We start from the raw sequence: 22135 nt of genomic DNA on the forward strand, positions 1-22135 counted from the left end.
CAAGCCCTGGTCCGGGAAGATCCCACATGCAGTGGAGCAACTAAGCCCATGCACCACAACTACTGAGCCTGCGCTCTAGAGCCCGTGAGCCACAACTACTGAGCCCAAGTGCCGCAACTACTGAAGCCCACACGCCTAGATCCCGTGCTCTGCAACAAGAGAAGCCACTGCAATGAGAAGCCAGCGCACCACAACGAAGAGTAGCCCCCCGATCGCCACAACTAGAGAAAGCCCACGTGCAGCAACGAAGACCCAATGCAGCCAAAAATAAAATAAAATAATAAATTTATTTTTTAAAAAAAGAGAGAGACAGGCAGGGTGAGACTTCACACACAGAGAAGGTGTCACGAAGATAGAGGCAGAGACTGCAGGGATGCGGCCACAAGTGAAGGAATGCCTGCAGCCTCCAGAAGCTAGGGAGGCAAAGCCCAGAAAGAGGCCAAGAAAAGTTCCCCTCCAGAGCCTCTGGAGGGAGCACAGCCCTGCTGCCACCTGAATTTTGGCCCAGTGGGGTGGATTTCTGACTTGTGGCCCCCAGAACTGTGAGAGAACAAATTACCACAATTCTAAGCCACCAAGTTTGTGGTAATTTGTTACAGCAGCCTCAGGAAACGAATATATTGACAAATTCAAGTTTAAAAGAAAAGCATGCATATAGAAAATAATTTCTTTTTCTTTTTTTTTGGCCGTGCCACGCAGCTTGCAGGATCTTAGTTCCCCAACCTGGGATCGAACCCACACCCTCAGCAGTGAAAGTACGCAGTCCTTACCACTGGACCACCGGGGAATTCCCTAGAAAATAATTTCTTAATGTGATATAAAAAGATCTATACAGTTGATCCTTGAGCAACACTGATTTTAACAGCACGGCTCCACTTATACTGTACTTGGATTTCTTCCAGTAGTAAGTGTTACAGTACTGCATGACCCACAGTTGGTTAAATCCTCGGTTGCAGAACCTCTGATGTAGAGGAACCACAGATAAGGAGGAACTGCATATACAGAAAGCGGACTATAAATTACATTCAGATTTTTGACTGCGCCGAGGGTCAGCGCCCCTAACCCCTGAGTTGTTCAAGGGTCAACTGTAAACCCACTTTCATTAAATTTCAGAATGTTAAGAACATTCAGAATGAAAATACAAGCTACAGATTAGAAGACACTTGTAATATAAATATTCTACAAAGGATTTATATCCAGAATATAGAAAGAACTCCTTCAAATTAATGAAAAAGACCAACAACTCAAAAAGTTTTAAATGGCCAAAAGTCTTGAACAGGCCCATCACAGAAGAGGATGTCCAAATGACCGACAAGCACATGAAAATGTGCTTAATGTCACTGCAAGTTAAAATCCCAATGAGACAATGGTATACCACTACACCCTGATAATACCAAGTGTTGGTGAAGATAAGAGACAGCTAGCACTCTCATACACTGCTGGTGAGAGTGCAAATTGGTACAACTACTTAGGAAAACTATTTTACAACACCTACTAAAGCCAAACATATATATATATATACTATAATTCAGAAATGCCACTCATGAACATATACACAAGATAACATTTGCTTATGTCCACCAAAAGACACAAACCGAAATGTACAAGAATATCCATCAAGAGTAGAATGGATAAAAATTTGCGGTATGTTTATATAATGAACTAATATAGAGCAAAGAAAAAGAATGAACTCCTACTGTACCCAACAACAGAAATGAACCTCACAGACCTAATGTTGAACAAAAGAAGCCTGACACAAAATGGTACACACTGTACGATGCCATTTTTATGAAGTTCAAGAACACGTGAAACCAAGCTATAGTGGTAGAGGTTAGACTTGTGGCGTCCTTGTAAGGGTTATCTGCTGGGAGGGGAGCAGCTCCCACAGGGGAGCTGACTGGTGTGCTGGAAGTGTTCTAGATCTTAACCTGGAGGGAGGGCGGTTATACGGATGTAGATGGAAGCAAAAGAAATTGATTGAGGTGTACACTTAAGAGGCATGTTCTTTACTGTACATAAGTTAGATCTTAATAAAAAAGAACATTAAATTTTTCTCTTAAAGAAATGGCAGAAAGGTAGTAAGGTTAACGTATCACATTTAAGAGTCAGGAAACCGGTATGGCATTTGAGTTTCACTAAAAAATGGTCTTATGAAAACTGATTTTCCTCATTTGCAAAATTGCAATATTAATATCTACCAACCTCCTATAGCAATTAAGAGCATTAGATAATGTGTAAGTATTCTTGAGTTCCTATAAGAGAAGCCTCATATAAATATAAGGTAACATTTTGGGTGACACATTCCAAGATCTCATTTTCACTTAAGTAATCTCTTACAGATACTACCTCCTGTCTTTTAAGTTACAGTCGCTAAACCCATAAAGTAAATGAAAGTGGAAACTTGAGTTATGCCAGCAACAAATTGATAAACTGAGGCTCAAGGAGGGCCGCCTCTTATTCTTTCTATGACCCTTCTGAAGGGTGATCATCATAAAATGAAAAGTTAATACTTATTAAATCTTCCTGAAGGATTCAGAATCTACCTACAGGATTTTCAACTCCAGAGACTCCAATCAAAGATTTATAAACAGCCTCAAGCCCTAATACCATCCTGCTTATCTGCTTCTTTTTGAGGGTTAAACAATAACCAGGTGTAGTCATATCTATGTACACAGCATGGTTGAAATCATATAATTCCTCTAAATCTGAGCCGCCTAATGCGGTACCACTGGCCGTATGTAGCTATTAAATACTTGAATTTGGCCAGCCTGAATTGGTTTGTCCTCTAAGTGTAAAATACACAACATTTTCAAGACAGTGTACACAGAAAAAGAATGTAAACTATCTCATTGATATTTTTATATTGATTACATGTCAAAATGATATTATGTCTAATATACTGGGTTAAATAAGATATTATTCAAATAAATTTAATCTGTTTACTTTTTAAAAATGTGGCTACTACAAAACTTTAAATTCCATTTATGGCTTGCATTATATTGCTATTGGCCAGCAGGGCTGTAAATAAAGATGGAGATCTTCATAATGCTATTCCTCTCAGGACAGAGTTTTCAGAAATGGAGTTTTAAAAATTAGGGTTAAGATCGCTTAAATGTTCTCTGGCCAAATTACCTGTCTTATGTCAGAGATTAAAACCTACATTTAATCTTTATAATCAACTGAGTTTTAGAATGGTCATATGATATTTGGTCTACCTGAAGTCATGGAATATTTGACCAGTTTTCCCTGAGCTTTAATAATATGTAAACCTGCGGTTCTAAAACCTTTGGGGAAACTTGAACTATTGAAACAGAGACGTGACCTTAGTACATCTCCTACAGGACTACCCAGAACACCCCAAGACAAAAAGTATATTCAATTAACCCAAAACAATACTGCTACAAACTGAACTGTGTCCCCTGTCCCTGAACTCTTATGTTGAAGCCCCAGCCCCCAAATGTGATGGTATTGAGTGGTGGGGCCTTTGGGAGGTAATTAGATTTAGATGAGGTCATGAGGGTGGGGCACTGATGATGGGATTACTGTTCTTATAAGGAAAGGAAGAGATAAGAGCTGTCTTTCTCTCCACCGTGTGAGGTCACTGCAAGAAGGCGGCCATCTCCATGCCAGGAAGAGAGCCCTCACTAGGAACTGACCCTGCCAGACCTTGATCTGGGACTTCTAGCCTTCAGAACTATGAGAAAGTAAATTTCAATTTTTGAAACCACCCCATCTATTGTATTTTGTTATGGCAGCCCAAGCAACTATTACCTACCACTTGAAGCAATCTCTTTCTAGTTAAACATCATAATTAATCTTAACTTAATGCTAATTATGAATATATACCTTTTTGTTATATAAAGGCATGGTGGAGAATAAACAAATATTTGTTGATTTTCTCTACATGTTAATAGGACAGGCCTGACCTATGGCCTCTGGAGACCAACTTGCTCACAGACCATTTTTGTTGAGCCAGGAAAAAAGGTCAAGGAGAACGATCATTATTTTAAAACATTATCACAATGAAACACTTTTTCTTAGCTGTATCAAAATTATTTTCTTAAGCAAATGGAATTCATATCCCACTTGAACTGAAAATGCTAAGTTGTTAATATCCCACTAGGGATGTGCTTCCTGGTATGTCACCTTCAATGATTTTCTCATAACTTAAGCATAATAAAAATCTCATTGTATGCTCTAAGGCATGAACGATCCTAAACGTTCCTCAATCAGTAGAGTGCTCAGCCTTGTGGCTTCTGGGATAACATTTTTGTTTGTTTGTTTGTTTTTATTTGTTTATCTTTAGCTGCATTGGGTCTTTGGTGCTGCACGCGGGCTTTCTCTAGTTGCAGCGAGAGGCGGCTACTCCTCGTTGCGGTGCGTGGGCTTCTCATTGCAGTGGCTTCTCTTGTTGCAGAGCACGGGCTCTAGACACGCGGGCTTCAGTAGGTGTAGTGCGTGGGCTCAGTAGTTGTGGCTCGCGGGCTCTAGAGCGCAGGCTCGGTAGCTGTGGTGCACGGGCTTAGCTGCTCCATGGCATGTGGGATCTTCCCGGACCAGGGCTCGAACCCGTGTCCCCTGCCTTGGCAGGTGGATTTTTAACCACTGTGCCACCAGGGAATTCCTGGAATAACATTTTTAAATGCATTACAAAAAAAGAAAGAAAGGGTCCCAGCCCAGGGAGCAGCCTCATACGCGTTGTTTCTTTAGAAATCTTCAAAACATCTTTAGGTGTTTGGTTTTAAAGAAAGAGGGGAAAAAAATGGTAGAGAACCAAATAGGGTAGTTGATCAACCCTTGTTATCACGTTAATCCCTTCTGCCACCTTTTAGAACTCCAAAAAAATCTATACAAAATTTTGTCCTGCACGTATTTTCTTGGAAAAGGCCCTGAGCTCTGAACATAATCTCCAAGGAGACAGTGACCACAAAAGTAAAGAACCTCTTGTTTAAGGGTTTGCTTTAGCGAACTCAGTGAACGGTCCTCTTTCTCGCCTCCAAGCCAGGTATAACCAGCCTCCCCACTTGCCACATACCGGCCACCTAACATAAGACCTCAGAAGGCATACCGGGCTCTGCTTCCACTCGTTGCTGGGTTACCTTGTTCCTTGATTTAATTTCCTGGTGTGTATATGTTTACTCAGGTTGCTGTCTCCTCATTTGAGCGAGACTCGCAGTGGAACCTGTTACCACACTTATCAACACACCCTTTCCCCTTATTCCTCTCTACTCTTTTGAGGCCGCCTGAACTTGTCACAGTGCTAGACGGGTTGTCCATCTCTTTACTCTCTTTGTGTTCTGGTCTAGAGATGATCAGTTTGGTGGCGGTACTTTTAAGCTTGTCAGATCACATTTCTGTCCCGCCAGTCCCAGGTGGTATAGAATTCTCTTCCATTCCCACGATAAAGTTGTTGTGAGAAAGCAATGGTGTGCTCTTAGCTCCCTAGAAAAGAATATTGTATAAAACTAATACAAGCTTTCGGTTTCCGCCAATTATTCTGGCATTGTCACATGAAAAGGCAGAGCTCTCTGCACCTGCCTTGGCCATTTCTTCCCTAAGAGTCAGCAGAGCGCTCGGGCACCCCCTGACGTCGCACCGCTCACCCCTTCCACCCTCCCCAAAGCCCCCATTTCAAGTTCTCTCCTTGAACATAACTCCCGATCTTCCTACAACCCTCCTCGTATTGGGGTAAAGAACTGAAGCTCACTCTTTTCCATACTCGGCTCATCAGTCAATTCTAAAATCTCTTTTCCTTGCAGAGTGCAGATGGGTAAGTTTTTGGGTTTCGGTTGATTTTTTTTTTTTCTCCCCTAAAACTTGCCTGAAACCAGTGAGTCCGGCCCTCGCACACCCGGAATCCCAAGGCGAGGAGTGGGCTGGCCAGGAGGGTCCCCGACACCCAGCGCTGTTGAGAACGAGATCGGCCCCGGGGAGCGGCGAGGAGACGCAGGCGAGCTCGGGGGGGCCCGGAGCCGGGCCCCCCGCGCAGCCGCGCCCCGACTCGCCGACCCCCGCGGCGCCGGCGTCCGGACCCCCGCGCCGGGCAGGGCCCTCGGTCCTGGGGGGACGGGAGGGCCGGCCGGCCGGGCCGAAAGCGCCGCGCCGCGGCCTCCGGCTCCTCCTCGAGGCCAGGCCGGTGGGTGGCGGCGGCCCGGGTCCCCGGGGATGGCGGCAGCCGCGCTCCGCCAGCAGGTGGCCCCGGGGTCCCGGCGGCGCCGCCTCCTCCCGGCGCCCCTCCTCCCGCGGGGGCGGTCAGCGCCCCGACCCGGCTGGCACCCCGCCGCCGCCGCCGCCGGCCCGCCCGCCGCGTCCCCGGGGCCGCGCTCGCCGCCGCCGCCGCCGCCGCCGCGTCCTGAGCTGCGCCCAGGCCGGCCCGCGGCGAGCGCCCAGGGCGCCGGCAGCCCCGGCCCGCCCTCCCCGCCCCCAACTACTCGCTCCCCAACGGAAAGTTCGGCTCCGGCGGCGTCTCGCCCCGCAGCCGGGGATGAGCCGGGGTCGGGGGGCGCGCTGAGCGGCGGCCAGGAGGGGGCAACTTCTCCCGGGAGAGCGCCTCCCGCCGGGCTCCGCCGGCCGCAGCCCCCGGCGGGTTCGAGTGGTTTTTCCCTTGCCTGTGCCTCCCCCCTGCGGATCCAAGAGACGGACCTAGGTCCCCGCGCTCCCGCTGCCGGGTGACAGGAGCCAGCGCCGCCGCCGCCGCCTCGGCCGCCGCTCCCTCCGTCCCTCCGGCCGGCCGCTCCCGGCCGCAGCCCCTGCCCTGCCCTGCCCGCCCGCCTGCGCGCCGCACCATGGAGTTCTCGGAGAGGAAGCGGAGCAGGAAATCCCAGAGCTTCAAACTGGTGAGCCGAGGTAAGCGGCGGGCCGGGCTGGGCCGGGCGGGGGGCGTGCGGGCGGCGGAGCGAGAGGACTTGGCGCCGCGTAAACCGCCCCCGGCCCCTTGCCCGTCGCCCGGGCCGCGCAGCCAACCCCCCGGGTGCCGGGGCTCCCGGGACCCCCCGGCCCCCTCCCGAGGGGGGGCTGCGGCCGCCCACTGCGGGCGGCGAGGAAAGTTGTGCGGGGGGGAGGCAGGATGTGATTCCGCGTAAACAAGTCGGAGGGCACATCAGGAAATTAGCAAACAATGACACTTGGGGCGCGGAGAGCCTTCTTTGGTATTCCACTCCTGTGGCTCGGCGGCGGGGTGGGGGAGGACGCTTCTCCATAAGGCCGTGCGGACACCAACCCGGACCAGGGCTTGTGGTGGGTTGGGGGTCGGTGTGTTTTCCAACCCCCAAAGAGGAGGAAGAAAGGTGCTGGTGGCGTTTGGAAGACGGAGAAAAACGCTCATTAGGTGTCCAAAAGCCCAAATAAGAATTGTTGACATTCAGCATCTTTTCTGGGTACGTTCTTTGGCCTGGAAAGGTGTTTTCGAATAGATCACTTACCCGTCAGGTAAGTATCATTAAAAAAAAAAAAAAAAAATCCAGCCGACCCCTGACGATTTAACAGGTGTGCACCGCAGTCTCTGGGCTTGGGTTTATTTCATCAGGCGAGGGGAAAGTTGAATAATCCTGCCTGTGGTCAGTGACTTGTTAAGAGTCCCTGTTTTTCCTGATGTGACTTCGAAAAACGATGAGAACTTAAGGGCAGACGTAAAAATGTGTCTATCAAAATGCATCGTGTCACCTTAAATCAGAGGCAGGTGACTTTTTTCTCCCCATCATGTCACAAGTCCCAATACTGAGTTTAGACTGGTCCTGTTTAAGTATCGCTTTTGAATCAGCTTGAAGTCAGAACCAAACCAGAGAACCTGTCCACTTTGGTCCTCTGTTGTTTTATCTAGCATGGGCATCAGAGCAGCGAGCAAGGCGATTGTGTTAACAACCTGGAGAAGTCCCATGTAAGCTGATGAAAAATTAGAGGGCGATTGCAATTTCCAGCTAAGCTGAGCTAACTATGATGCAAATTCAGTAAAGCCTGCTTTGGGTTACTCTGAAAATGGTTTGATTGTAGACATTTTGGAGATCTACTCCTGTTTCCTCCTATTGAGCTCGGATACTGTTTAATGAAAAAAGCCTGAAGTAGGTTTACGTATTCAAAATATTTGGCTCTTCCTTGTCTCTACGTACATTTTTTCCCCTAGCAGTGTTGATCGCTCAGTCATTTGTCCTTTAAAAGTCCCTCCATATTTGACTGGCCTGTTGGTCTATCTGATTCATTCTGGAATGTAGGCTGCTTTCTTATTTATGACCTCAGGGAACCTTCTACTTTATCTTAAAAGTGAGAGGAGTTTTGTAGACCTTGTCCTGGGAGGTCTAAGGCCCCAAAAAGGGAATCGCTGTTAACAAGGGAACCTAGTCTAGTTTCTTGCCTAAGCGATCCTACTTTTTGGAAACAGACAACTGCCAAAGCACAGTAGCCTCTATAGAGAAGCTTGTAAAATACTGTGTCTTAAAGTTTGACTGACATAGCAAGTTTGTTTTTTTTCCTTTTTTAAAAAAAATTATGGGTCTGATTTTTCTCTCTGCTCTGCAGGTGCATTTTTAGAACATAAACGGTTGCATATTAAAGTGCAGTAGCTGAACGCAAGACTCACTTTCTTATCCAAATTATACTATGCCTGAAATAACAAATCAGTATTTTTCATGTGTGCTTGCCTGTAAGCTGCTCAAAGGCTGGGGTTTTTCTGGGTAAACGGAGAGTACCAGGTAACTCTAAAGCACACTACTCATCTACTCATGAAAGTGGGTTGTAGAGATAAATTTGGCGTCTTCCCCTGGCCTATGATTGGGCAAGGTTCTTTCTATTCCTTGTAAACATACTTGTCATTTGGAAGAGAAGAAGCCTCGTATGTAATGGGCATCTGTGGGCCAAATTTCCTGCGAAAACTGTGTGATCAAGCAGAGCCGTTTTCTGAAGTCGAAGTAATAATTTCAAGTCTGCGTACTTCTCCAGAGTCAGCAAAGTTGTATGGATGACCAGGGACTACAAGTTCTGTGATTAACTGAGTTCTCGAAAATTATATTTACAAATTAAAGTATAGCTTATACCTACTATATATAACGAGATGCTAGCCTTTCTTGCTTATTCATATCTTGAAGGTCACTAGAATTCTAATTTTTCATTGTCTTCTTACTCCAGATTATCACCAGGAGGTCTATAAGATCTCAGAATTCAGCACCGATGTTAATGGGGAGGCCAAAGAGACACAACCCATTTTTTTAGGTAGGTTCTTATGTCAATTAATTTCTCAGCAAAACAGCATGGCCATTTGCAATTAGAGAGAAGGAAAAAAAAAAAAAGATTGTGCCAGGATGGGAAACGTCTGCCATTGCTTAATGTATGACATTCTTTTCAAGACCTTTTGTTTTACAGATTGCCAATGTATCCCTTATTAACATTGCTAAAAGTTGTAATTTCAGACATAAATGTTTATTAGTGTCTACACACAGCGCTAATTATCACTCACACCCAGAGCCAGATGCTGACCGCGCGGTTTTGCGGCGCTGCGTTCACCCCATTTGCGTTGCATCTGCACTGGCAGTAGTCTGTGTAATGGGGGTATTACATCTTTGACATCTGGGTAACAGAAATTCAATTTCCAAGAAGCTGCTATTTGTTTGGTTCTGCCTCTGCCTTGGGTGGGATAGAGGATTAATATGCTGTCTGACGATGATGTCCCTTCACCTCTGTGGCCTGGTCGCTAATCCTGCCATGACAAAATTAAATTAACTCTCCAGCCAAAAAGCGGAAGGAAAAGAAAAGTGTGATTGTCCGCCGAACCACCTCTTGATAGGACTCGCGGTCACGGAGCCACTCCTCATCTGTCTGGCTTTGTGTTCGTTTCACACCAGCATCAGTGGTCAGAGAGAAGAGCCAGGCTTTGCTCCCCCACCCGCCTCCCCAGCTCACCCCAGGGCCGGGCAGAGCAAAGCAGCATCTTGGAGGCCGTCTGACAAGAGTAGCTGCGTGATGGATGAGTAGGTCCCCCAAGATGGTGCCTCTCTTTCCAAGTGTGGTTTTTGGTGCACATACTGTGCCTGAGGGGCCTTGCCTGTGCAGTTTGTCATTTGCAGGCCATGAGCCAAAAGTTAAACGACTTAGGATTTTGCCGCGAAGAACGAAGTACCCGTGAGGTTGGAGTGGAGGGTACATCATGGTGCTTGGCCTTCACCTGGCCCATCCCCAATACCTCCTCGAGCCCCAGGGGCAGGATGAGAGCTGGGTGCCGCACACGAGGAAACAGAACACGGGAGACGGTCCTGGCAAGAGCCATTGAAAGCAAGGGCCAGAATAGCCGTATCTCTGGGGAGAGTTGATAGGTCTTAAGGAAGCAGGATGTGTGCTCAGACCCAGTGTACTGCCAATTAAAACAACGAGGAAGCCAGGCAGTGGGGGGTTCTCACTCTTTTGCTTTGTGGAAGAGAAAGGGTGGGTTGCAAAGGACCAAGGAGTCAAACAGAGAATGAGCAGAGGTAAAAGAGGAGGGAAATAATGGCATTTCTTCCACAAGCAAGCACCAAAGGCACGCGAATCTTTCCATCCAGGCAGAGAGCATGGCTGAGGCCAGCACTGTTCTTAGCACCTGTTTACTGTTCAGAGGTCTAAAACCCAAAACGTTCGCAGTCAAGCGAAACGCTAAGAGCCAGCAGGAGGATATTCCTGGATTGTACTCTCTTCAGTTCCTTCAACTTACTCAGAATCCTGTATTTTCAGTTCCCTAAACTTGATGGGTTGGAATTCTGTATATCAAAGCACCACTCGATCTAACCATTTGAAATGAAGAACTTGCCTATTAGTAGAAAAACGTACATTTATCATAAAAAAGAACATCACATCCTTGTTCATCTCCGACAAATCAGGCTTTTCCCCCCTTTCTGCTCCCTACTTGGAAAATGGTGAGGGCGCTATACAGTAGGTAGATTCTGGGTACGAGAGAGTGAAGGATGCAGAGCAGGAAGATGCTAGCGCTCGGAATTCGGTAAAAGGTAAACTCAGCACTGGGCAGGCCTGGCTTTGTTTTTCCTAGCTCGAGTCCAGGAAGATAAGAGAGCATCAGTGAAAGGCCAGGCTTGGGATAAGTTTCTCAGTTGTTGGTCAGGGAGGCCTCTGACATCAAGAGACAAAAGATGGACCAGCATGAAAATGCCTGGGTTATTCTCAGTCTTCCGCTCATTCTGGGAAAAGTGTGATATGGTTCCCAGAGAACATTTCTCTTTTGTGACCTTCAGGTCAGTTTGGGAAAAAAAAAAAAAAGTGGAAGAGCAAGTGATGACGCAAACCTGATTTCTAGAGTAATTGAGAATAGTTACTGATAGCGTATGAGAATCAGAATTCTGTTGTTGACGGTGTAATAAAGTGGACTTTTATTTAGCTAGTAGTTCTTAGTCACAAATGTAAATCACGTTTGCTTCGTAAATGGCTTGAGTCTACCCATAATGTTACTCATTATGGCGTAGAATTCTGCGTGAGGTCTGTGACATCCAAGGGAGTTTGTTAGCAAAACAGCAGAACTGTTTCACCTATAACGCGTTCCTCAAACATGGCCCTCGGGACGCTGTATGGGATTTTCTGTGCTCAAACGTACATATGTGTCATCTTTGATACTATCTGCGCCTATGAGATTACAGTTCATGTCTCAGGGAAAGGGAACGCTCCAGAATCTGGCAGAGGTTCCCACCTCAAATCAATTTCCGCGGAGTATTTTCAGGCTGTTGATTCATGCAGCACATCCAGCGAGGTAGGATAGCTCAGTGGTGTGAAGGGCTTGGCTGAGCGCTTTGGGCGTTCCTCACACATTTTTTTTTTTCGGTACACGGGCCTCTCACTGTTGCGGCCCCTCCCGCTGCGGAGCACAGGCTCCGACGCGCAGGCTCAGCGGCCGTGGCTCACGGGCCCAGCCGCTCCGCGGCACGTGGGATCCTCCCGGACCGGGGCGCGAACCCGCGTCCCCTGCATCGGCAGGCGGACTCTCAGCCACTGCGCCACCAGGGAAGCCCCCGCACACATTTTTAACTTGATAACAGGATCCGAAGAGGTTACTTTACCCTGTGGACGTTGGCTTTGTCAAGTTGGCCGTGATGGGCCACTGTAAAGATTGGGTCACTGTTTTGGAGAAAAACAACTTAATTCGTTTTGATCAATTCAACAGTTGTTTTTTTGAGAATAGGTGGCGAACTCAGCACTTTTCTAGAGTGGCAGTGGGGTCAGGGGAAAGATAGGACAGGGACCCTGCTCTCAAGGATTGAAATCCAGTTGGGGTGATAGGGCAAATTCAGGACCCAGGGAAGGAGCAAAGTTCAGGCGGCCGTAACGGCTGCGGTGGCCTGAGTGCCGCTCGCTCTGTGCCCGGCACTGAGTCGCGTACTTGACGTGAAGGATCTCATTTACTCCTCGGAGCAAATCTGCGAGGGTTATCACCATCCCTGTTCTGTAGATGAGACTTAGAGGTGTCAGGTGGGCTGCCACAGGTCTCCCAAGGGACAAGCGCCATAGCCGGGACCCCACGCAGGTCCACCTGAGCTGGAAACACCCCACAGCATGCACAGCGTGTGTGCGTGATAAATCACAAATGTGAACCTTCAGGGCAATGAGCAGAAGCAGAGCTGGAAGGGAAGGATCACATTCCGGGTCGCGTGGAAAGTTCTGGAAGGGGGAGATCTTGACCTAGGGGAGGCTCGGGGATGGGCAGAGGGGAGTCGGAGACGATCCGGGGGGAGGGGTGATGTGAGTCTCGGCAGAGGGCTGAGCATCACTGTCATCGGACTTTTAGTGCCAGCTGCACTTGGTAGTTTGGACGGCGCTGGCGCATCTGTCATTCCGTGACTTTCACAGCGGCCCCGTGCGGTAGCCCGGGCGGTGTTGTTATTCCCGTTCCCCAGAGGAAGAAACTGAAGCTCAAGAGTTGAGTGACTTGCTCGTAAGTAGCAGAACCTGGAGGAAACCCAGGTCTCCTGTCCAAAGGTCTTTCGCCTCCGTCTGGTTGAGCCAGGCAAATCCCAAGGATCATCAGAGAGACCTCAGCTGGCAGCAAGGCACTTGTAGGAAGAATTTTAATGAGACAGTGAACTTACTATTCATAACTGTAATCCAAACATTCCATAAAATCTTTTATATTTGGCTTTTGTTCTAGATTTACTATTATAATAGATAAACATGAAACATGTCGGTTTTTCAGGTGTCTGGTCCATTTATTCATTCAGATATTTACTGCACTCCAATTATGTGTCAGGCCCTGGTCTAGCTAGTTGTTCTTTTTAATATTCAGTCTGTGACACAACTTTCAGAAGATGAAGCTCAGGGTGCAGTAGCCAAGCCAAGTGAGCAGGGTCTAGATCGCTGACACTTTGAGTCTCTTTTCAATGGCTTTCTTGATGACAGCGGCCTCTACCAGGGTCCCCAGAGTCTCGAAATTCTCTTTGGGTTAGAAATGCAGCCAACAAGAGTAGGTGTCATTCATCGAGTTTGCTGTGTGGCAGGTACCACGCTAAGAACTTTGTTTTTGGGGTTTTTTTGGCCGCACTGCACGGCTTGCAGGATCTTAGCTCCCTGGTCAGGGATTGAACCCGGGGCCACGGCGGCAGTGAAAGCACCGAGTCCTAACTACTGGACCTCCCCGGGAGTCCCCATGCTAAGAACTTTGTTATCCCATTATTTGTCCCATAAAAGATATTATTTCCACTTCACAGACGAGGAACTTGAGGATTTCACAAAGTAACTCAGTGACAGAACCAGGATACAAACCAGGGTCTGTCTGTCTCCAAAACCGTGCCCTTAACCACGGGAAAGGCTCGTTCCAATGAACTCCTGGCTGGGACCCCGATATGTACAGAAGTGGAAGGGGAGTGGGGCAGCCAGGAGCAGGCAGAAGAAGCCCAGAGCACCTTGCCCCATGTCCCACTCTCCTCTGCCGGCCTCTGCAGAACTGTCAGGGTGCCCTCATCACTGTGTAAAAGCCTCTTGTCCAGATGGTTTCCGAGAATTCCTGCGGCACTGAAAGTATATCTGGTTCTACCGTGGGTCCAAAAATGGCTTCAAAAACAAGAGCAAGCAATGTCAAATTTGAGAGCCTCTTGAGGAGACCTAAACACTGAGGGCTTCTTTCAATATAAGTGCACATAAGTACATGTGCTTCTGTAGCTGTGGGTGCAGACTTCGTTGTCCTTGGAGAGCACTTACTTTATTGCCTGAAGTTCTGGAGCTTTTGCTGCTAGGCCTGTCTCATCCTTCCATTAATCACTGAGTTAATATCATAACCACACCATGAGGTAGGTGTTATGTCCCTTAGACAAATGGGAAGCTGAGCGCAGAGATGACAGTGACTTGCCCGAGGTCACACAGGAATTAGTAGCTGGCCCCGCTTTAAATCGGGTGCTTTGGGCTTCCCTGGTGGCGCAGCGGTTGAGAGTCCGCCTGCCGATGCAGGGGACGCGGGTTCGTGCCCCGGTCCGGGAAGATCCCACATGCCGTGCCTTTAACGAAAGCAACCTCATCAATAACATTTTCAAAAATTTACTTTTTGGGGGGCTTCCCTGGTGGGGCAGTGGTTGAGAGTCCGCCTGCCGATGCAGGGGACGCGGGTTCGTGCCCCGGTCCGGGAAGATCCCACGTGCCGCGGAGCGGCTGGGCCCGTGAGCCACGGCCGCTGAGCCTGCGCGTCCGGAGCCTGCGCTCCGCAGCGGGAGAGGCCACAGCAGTGAGAGGCCCGCGTACAGCAAAAAAAAAAAAAATTAATTAAAAAAAATAAATAAATAAATCGGGTGCTTTGCCATCTAGTTCTGTCCTCTTTTCCTTAAGCTGGAGCGGCCTGTCCTCCCCGTCCCCTCCTGCCCACACGAGCTGATGATCTTAGTATGTAATTCATTATTCTCGCCCCTGCTCAGAGACTTAACTGCCTTCTCATGGATTCTAGGGCCAAGGTGAAATCCCTTACCTGAGTCTTGAGTATCCACAGTCTGCCCCTAATCTGCATCACCATCTTGGACTTTGATGTAACTTACCTCCCTGGAACCCAATTGCCCCCCCGGCAAAGTAGGACTTGCAGGTGAGAAAGGGGGCCCCACCACAGGTAGAAGGAAAGGGGGCAGCCAGAGGCTTGGGCGCAGGGAAGCCTGGGACCCATTTAGGAAGAAAGGAACTAAGGTTTGTTTAACATCCACCAAGGTCGGAAAACCCCAGCTGGAATCTCAGGTTAACAGTTCAGCACACCTCGGACAAGACTCTTGAGGGTTTCCTTTATCTTCCGTAATGCAATACTGGTGGTGGTCCTGGGTTGCCTTTATCTTCCGTAATGCAATACTGGTGGTGGTCCTGAGCCCCTCATCAGATGCCCCGACAGCATGCAGGACGTCCTATATGGTGAAACACTTTTTCAAACTAGAAAATGCTGTATTCTTATTTTTATCCCCTTCTCCCTTCTCCTCTGACTTAGAGGTTATGCTTTCTTCTTGGACACCTCAGCACTAGACAGGAACACCGCTCTCCTATGGCCCTTACCATGGACTGCCCAGTACTTCCTCATTTTTGTATGTGCCTTTGCTGTGCTCCAGGTCACCCCGGACACTTCCCGCGTTGAACTGTGGTCTTTTTTGCCCCATCTCTCCTCATATACGTTGGAGGATCACAGAGCCAGTGGGACCTGGATTCTGTCTTGAATCCTTTAGACCACTTAGCACAGCATTTTATTTGATCACAGTAGGTACCCATATTATCGGTACTCAAATCTGCGTTATCTCATTGCATGAGTATACTGGATACGGTTGCGTAGGACTCTGAAGATTTGCTTTAAAATATGCCACCGTCTTGAGATTTTAGACAGTTAGCGAGCCAAAGATATGCCTCATTTAACCGAAGAAGCTTTGGTCATGTACTAAACTAGCGTAGAGATTGGGGATTTCTGATGTTGATGGCTGAGAGACAGCTCGAAATATATATATTTTTTTCAAATCTAGAAAAGACCAAAAAGGAGAGGAGCTCGCATATGAAAGCAGCGACATGTTGCAAACCCAAACTGAAAAATAACATATGTTCTGCTGGCTCCGTACTCTGCTGTGATCTTGGCACACCTTTATAAAGGGGCAGAAGACTGTCCTGTCCTGGTTGTAAGCCCATGTTTAGAACTGATTGTCTGGTTCTCGGGCTCCACCTGCAGCAAGTTTTCCTACCTGGATTTAAGAAAATCCATGCATTAAGCAGCAGCAGACTTTGGTGAATGGCCCGTTTGGGTACCCTGCCCCGACCCCATCGCACAACTGCACGCCCCTGTCTTTCTGTTTGTCATAAGAGCTCGGTGTGTTTCAGCAACCGCAGTATAAGTGAAACGTGCGATGGGTTGTGAGAGTTGGCTTTTCCAGTAACGATCACGACCGCATCACTAAAACAAAGAAATCTTCATGAGGGACAGAATCTAAGAAGATGTCTTAACAGTTTAGCCTCCCTGCTTCCCGTGGGAATATGGATGTTTCCTTTTGGAGGAAAAGAGCACGGCCATCCATAAGGTGAAAGAAAGGCTCCGGAACAGTGTGTTTTGCATCTCAAAGTTGAAGATAGATCTAGGACGTTTATGCAACAAGTCTGTTATTCTTGAAAGTAACAGATTATTGGCGAGAACACTACCTGGGAAGGAATGTTAGCGCAGTAGCAGGATGCATGCCGGGACCTGTGGTGACTGAGGCAGGGGGCGCGTGGAGGGCCCCTGGAGAATCGCCCCCTTGCCTGAACCTCCGGCTGTCTGGCTTTCAGATTAGGACCCAGATGACAGATAAGATCCTGCACGAACTGCCACCTGCCTGCCTCAAGCTCATTCCTGACACTGCCCTGCCCCCCAAACCACTTCCCATTCCTGCAGCAGCTTCACTTCCCCTCTTTACCTCTTCACCTTGGTGGCTGCACGGACCACCTCCTCTGCTGGCAACCCCGCACCTGCACCATGCCCCCTTTGCTTTGCTTGGCTCTCTCATCCCTAAAGGCTCCAAGTTGACTTCCTCCAGGCAGTCTTCTCTGATTTCCCCCTCCCCTCTCCTTCCACAGCATCTCTACCAAAGCGAAGGCACTGTCAGTTTACTTCTGTCTCGCCCCCCCGGGTTGGAAACTCCCTCATGGTCATCTCTGTGTCCCCACCGCCCAGCACCACGCCGGTCACATCACAAACATCCAAGGATGCTTGGCGAATGTGCCAGGAGCCCGATTTCAAATTAAAAATAAAGTAGCGAGATCAGCCGTCTTGAAGCTTTATCATTCACCTCTTTTACCTCCCAGCTCCCGTCCTGGCTGCACGAGGTGAAAATCTACACGTGCTCCTCTGTAGCTACCTGGACCTCACATGGCAGGAGAAACATAACTAACCCCGACAATGGAACAGTTACTTTTCATTACACATTTTTTTCCCTTTCTTACTAGGTTAACAGCAGGCCCCCTTTTATTTATTTCTTTATGTTTGGCTGAGCCACAGGACTTGCGGGATCTTAGTTCCTGGACCAGGGCTCGAACCTGCGCCCCCTGCAGTGGAAGCGCGGAGCCTTAAGCACTGGACCGCCAAGGAAGCCCCCAGGCGCCCTTTTAAAGTTTAACTTGGGAATAGGACGCCCTTGTGTGTATCCCAGCCCCCGCCCCCGGGGCCTCGCAGGCTTAAGCTGCACGGTGTGAAGGTGCCCCTGGAATATTGCAGTGCCGCGGGCTTGGCATCTGCTCTGCTGGTCACCTGCCTACAATCACCTCTACTAACTGCCTTGCCCGTGAGATCCTCTGTTGACCGCTTGAGTCTCAGCTTGAATTCCTGCAGGGCGAGACTTCAAGCTTCCTGTGTTCCCAGTGCACAATACCTGGCACCAAGTAGACTCTCGATCGCTAGTTTTGGATAAATGAATGAGGACCACGTTAAGACATGTTAAAATGTAGTTTGCCGCCAGTTATTAGCTGATCCGAGCGGGACAGTTTGTTGAGCCGAGACGGTTTTCTTGGGCAGGACTGTCCTGTGCGTGGAAGGAGGTCTAGATCTCACCCTCTGAATGTTGGGAGCATAAATAGACATAAAGGTCGGGAGGATGCCACCCAGTCACCGTGATCATCAGAACTGCCCCCAGCACACGGGAGCCAGAGCGCGGTCCTTAGCAGCCCAGGGATGTGGGGTCCTTCAGCTTTGAGTGGAGAAAAACTATCGCACTGCCATAGACTGGATGCCCTTCCCTCGCCGTTCTCTCTCAGATGCCCGTATGAAGGGGGATAACAAATGACAGAGGCTATGATGGACCAGTTCGGCTGCATCACCGTCCCGAGAAGAGAAAGATCAAAGGGCACATTCCGTTCAAGTTCAGGTTGCTGTGCCTCCTTTCCGCACAAAGGACAGCTTATTGCCTGCATATTTGATCATATATTTTAAAACCATTAAGAAGTTTAGACTGATTTTCTTTCGAGATTCCAGACAATCAGTATCCTTGTCAATAAGAATCCATAAAATTGTTTTCTTAGTATTGCATTTTTTTCCCAGCATGTACAAATAGATACTGTGTTATTTGAATTCCAAGGGTTTTACAGTGTTTTTTTTTTCTTAACTTGGAAATCAAATTTTATATCTGAAAGGTTAATGGAGAAAACTAATTATGCTATCTGGTAACCAAATGTGTGATGAGACGTTTGTCTCTGTAATTAACAGCAAGGAACTTTTATAGTTTCATAAAATTGAATGCTACATAGAGTATTCTGTGAGCATTTGTTTGGACGAAGTGTCCAAAACAGAGATGTTTATGGATGATATAAAGTTGAACTGAAATGTAATGCAGGTGTCTGCTGTGCATCTCACAGAATTTCTCATTGTTGAAATGGAAGCCAGAAGATTAATAACTTGACTTTGTCATGATAAAATAAGTAATGTGTTCTTGGAACAGTGGTATGGCACATGAGTTACTCAGTAATTCCAAGAATTTATTCTGTTCCAGGAATAATATCCTGAACAATTTATTTTTACAGAAAAAGTTGATGCAGCATAATAGCCTACGAAGTTGCTTGCTTGCATGGCTAAAGGACTTGTATCTCAAACGTGACTTTACACCCACACATAAAGTACAGAACCCCACAGAAACGCAAGGTTAAGGCACATCTTAGGAAGGAAGAAGTCAGGAGGTGCAAAAGTAAAGGTTCTTCTGTGAACATTAACTCGTTCTCCTCCCACATATATAATTTTTTCAATTACTAGCGAGACTTTAATGGACACCTTAATAAGCATCGTGTGAAATATGGTGGGGCAGCAGTTGCTGCAGGAATGGGAGCTCTAGCCGGCGCTGTGAGCTGTTTAACTCCGCCCTGAAAGAGGGAGCAGGGCAGCCCTGAGGGGCCCAGACCTGATCCATCTCCCTCTGGTTCCCTTTGGTCATTTTGGGTAACTCAGTCTTATCCTTTGTGAAATGGGGGAAACGGTGCCCTGTCTGTCGTCTTCGATAAACTAGGAAGGCGCCGAGGATGAGACGCGTTCCCTTGGGAGAGCTTGCGTAAAAGACGCGATTGACTCTAGGCACCGAGTGGCCTCATCTTGGCAAACCCCACGCCCCACGGAAACCGGGGGAACTTCCGTCACACATGCCGCAGGTGTTGGTTTACGCCTTGTACATCAGTAGTGTTTTGGGGTTTCTTTTGCCCCAGCTTTCCTCAACGGTAGCGTCCCAGCCCAGCGTAGCTGATACTAGAATTAACCCATTCCTGTATCCATTGGTGGGTCTTTATTGAGCAACCCCTGGTGCCAGGCTAGGAGATTTGACAGCCCACTGGGGTGTGACAGGAACACAGAACCAGGGGACCTCCCCTGGGGAGTTAAGGGATGTGACCCTTGAGAAGAGGACATTTAAGCAGAGAAAGACCTGAAGAGTAAGTATGGGGATGGGGCCGAGGCTGTGAGTCGGCCAGGAAATGACAGGGCCCCAAGAGCCGAAGACCTTCCTTAGAGCTGGTGCAGGGAGCCCTCTGGCCATCCAGGACAGTCGCTAATGGGACTCGGATTAATTGTCCTGAAGTGAGGCCTGGGCGCTGGTATTTTGTCACAGCGGTCCAGGTGATTCTCTGTGTGTCAGACCCCAGAGCCGCCGTCTAGAACAAGGCGAGACGTGGCAGGAGCCAGGGCTGGAGGAGCCCCCGGCGCAAGCGCCGGCCCCCATCCCCAGGCGGCCGGCATCCCACCGAGGCAGCCCACGACGTGGTGCGGTTTGCATTTCTGGAAGATCACCCTGGCTTCGGGATGGACGTGGCTGGGCGGGGAGCAGCGCCGAAGGCTTTGGCCATGGCCCCGTCAGGTGGTAACGGGAGAAGGGTGGAGGGACTGAGGAGCAATGTAGAAGTCACAATAAGCAGGACTCAGTGATTAATTGGCTGTGAGGGGAGGGATGGGAAATGAGGCCCAGGTTTCTGGCTTGGACAGCGGGTTGGTGCTGTTTATTAAGACTCGGGGATAGTCATCATAAAATACATTTTTGGATGTGATCTTAAGGTTGCTCTTGAAATGTGCAAGTGGAGCCGTCCAGTGGGCAATTGGATATGTGGGCCTGGAGCCCCGAAGTGGGATCGGGGCTCCCACAGACAGATGGTCGCTGGCACCAGAGAGAGGCTGGGGGATCCAGGAAGTGTGCGGAGAGCCCCGGGGAGACTTGGCATTTAAGGCAGCGGCCGTGACCTGTAAGTGCGTGGTGAAGTCACCTTAGCGGATTGTCAACAGGAACGAGAAGAAGAAGAAGAAGAGAAATAGAAAATATCAGAGTGTCTTGCATGCAGGAAGGATAAATTCGTGAAACTTTGGTTTTCTTGCTGTGAATCACAATCAAAAAAGTTTGGAAGCCTCCGATTTAAGCTGTGGCTGCCTCACCCCTGGAGATTTCCCCTTGGCCTCTCTCACGGAGGGTGACCGCTGCCAACCTCCAGGTGCCTTTGGGCCCAAAGTCATCAGAGTTTCTTGAGATTCTTGGAAGAGAAAGGTGCCGTGAATGTGATCCATTTTCATCATCATAAACATTATTTACATTGAAGATGAAGCTGTACGACAGCATGTATATTTAAGTTGGAATATTTTTGAAAATTTAAATGACTGAAGAAATATAATACCGCCAGTCCTTAATCCTGTTCATCCTTAACTGACCCATGGTGTAAATATGTGAATTAACATCTCAGTCAGGAGGGGGGATGTGTACTTCTGCACTGGCATTCTTTTTGAGTTTTCTGTACAGTAGAGCAGAGGGTCAAGATTTCAGATTACATTGAAAAGGATTGTCTCTTTCCAGACAGTAAATTATGAACATTTTCTCTCATAGTGAATGAAGGCAAGGTTTTGGTTATGCTACTCTAGGAAAATGGAAGCAGCCCCCGATCTACAATCTTGTTATATTTTTCCTGTGTGTATTGTCAGCCTTCGAAGACTTTTGCTTTATGTTTCACAGAACCATGAACACAAAAAATTCTTATTCTGCTTTTTCCAAGTTAAAATATTTGGCTTTTGTAGAACCCACAGGACTCACATGAACCATGTTTTGAATTTATAGGACACGTCTGAGCCTTCTTCTTGTAGTTTGAAACAGTACAACTAAGTTGGACTCCATAAACATAGCTTGGTCCAAAGGTTTCATTGTTTCCACCATGTGTATTAAGATAAGTAGGGGGTTAAGGTGCTGACTAGTTCAAACAGCGCCCAGCGCGGGTCACAACAGCTTCCTGGATGCCACGCAGAGGGACTGTTTTGTGGATGGAGCCCTTCGTGCCATCCAGCTAGTTAGTTTCCCGAGCATCTTAATAGAGCAGTGAGGCTCACGGACCTTGGAGTGTGGTGGGTCTCTAATTTCTAAACTCAAAGCCTCTGTTTTCTCCTGGGTAAGATGTATTCATAACATCTGAACCTCTTAGCTTGTGATCAGGATTAAGTGCAGGCAGCATGCTCGCCAGAGGGCCTTTTACATAGTAAGCGCTCCATAAATGGGAGCTTTAACACTTTCCCCCCTAAGTACGTCCAAATTCCTTTAAAAAAATACGTGGCTTGTAATGAGCTTCAAAAGAAAGTTGGGCTTCCCTGGTGGCGCAGTGGTTGCGCGTCCGCCTGCCGATGCGGGGGACGCGGGTTCGTGCCCCGGTCCGGGAGGATCCCACGTGCCGCGGAGCGGCTGGGCCCGTGAGCCGTGGCCGCTGAGCCTGCGCG

General features: G+C 48.3%; 1 protein-coding gene across 7 annotated transcripts in view; it reads left to right on the plus strand.

The window, feature by feature from the left end:
• Positions 1 to 6444: 6444 nt before the first annotated feature.
• BEND7 (BEN domain containing 7) overlaps positions 6445 to 22135 on the plus strand; it is a 73619-nt gene continuing 57928 nt past the window's right edge. For 6 of the 7 annotated variants that reach the window (XM_024116422.3, XM_028495111.2, XM_028495110.2 and 3 more), the window contains exons 1-2: positions 6445 to 6846; positions 9118 to 9201. In XM_024116422.3, coding sequence (XP_023972190.1) covers positions 6786 to 6846; positions 9118 to 9201 — 145 coding nt within the window. In that variant the 5' untranslated portion in view covers positions 6445 to 6785. The remainder of the gene's footprint in view (positions 6847 to 9117; positions 9202 to 22135) is intronic. The other variant, XM_024116423.3, reaches the window with a different exon arrangement.

This window comes from Physeter macrocephalus, chromosome 11, assembly GCF_002837175.3.
Source record: "Physeter macrocephalus isolate SW-GA chromosome 11, ASM283717v5, whole genome shotgun sequence".
NCBI classification, from domain to species: Eukaryota; Metazoa; Chordata; class Mammalia; order Artiodactyla; family Physeteridae; genus Physeter; species Physeter macrocephalus.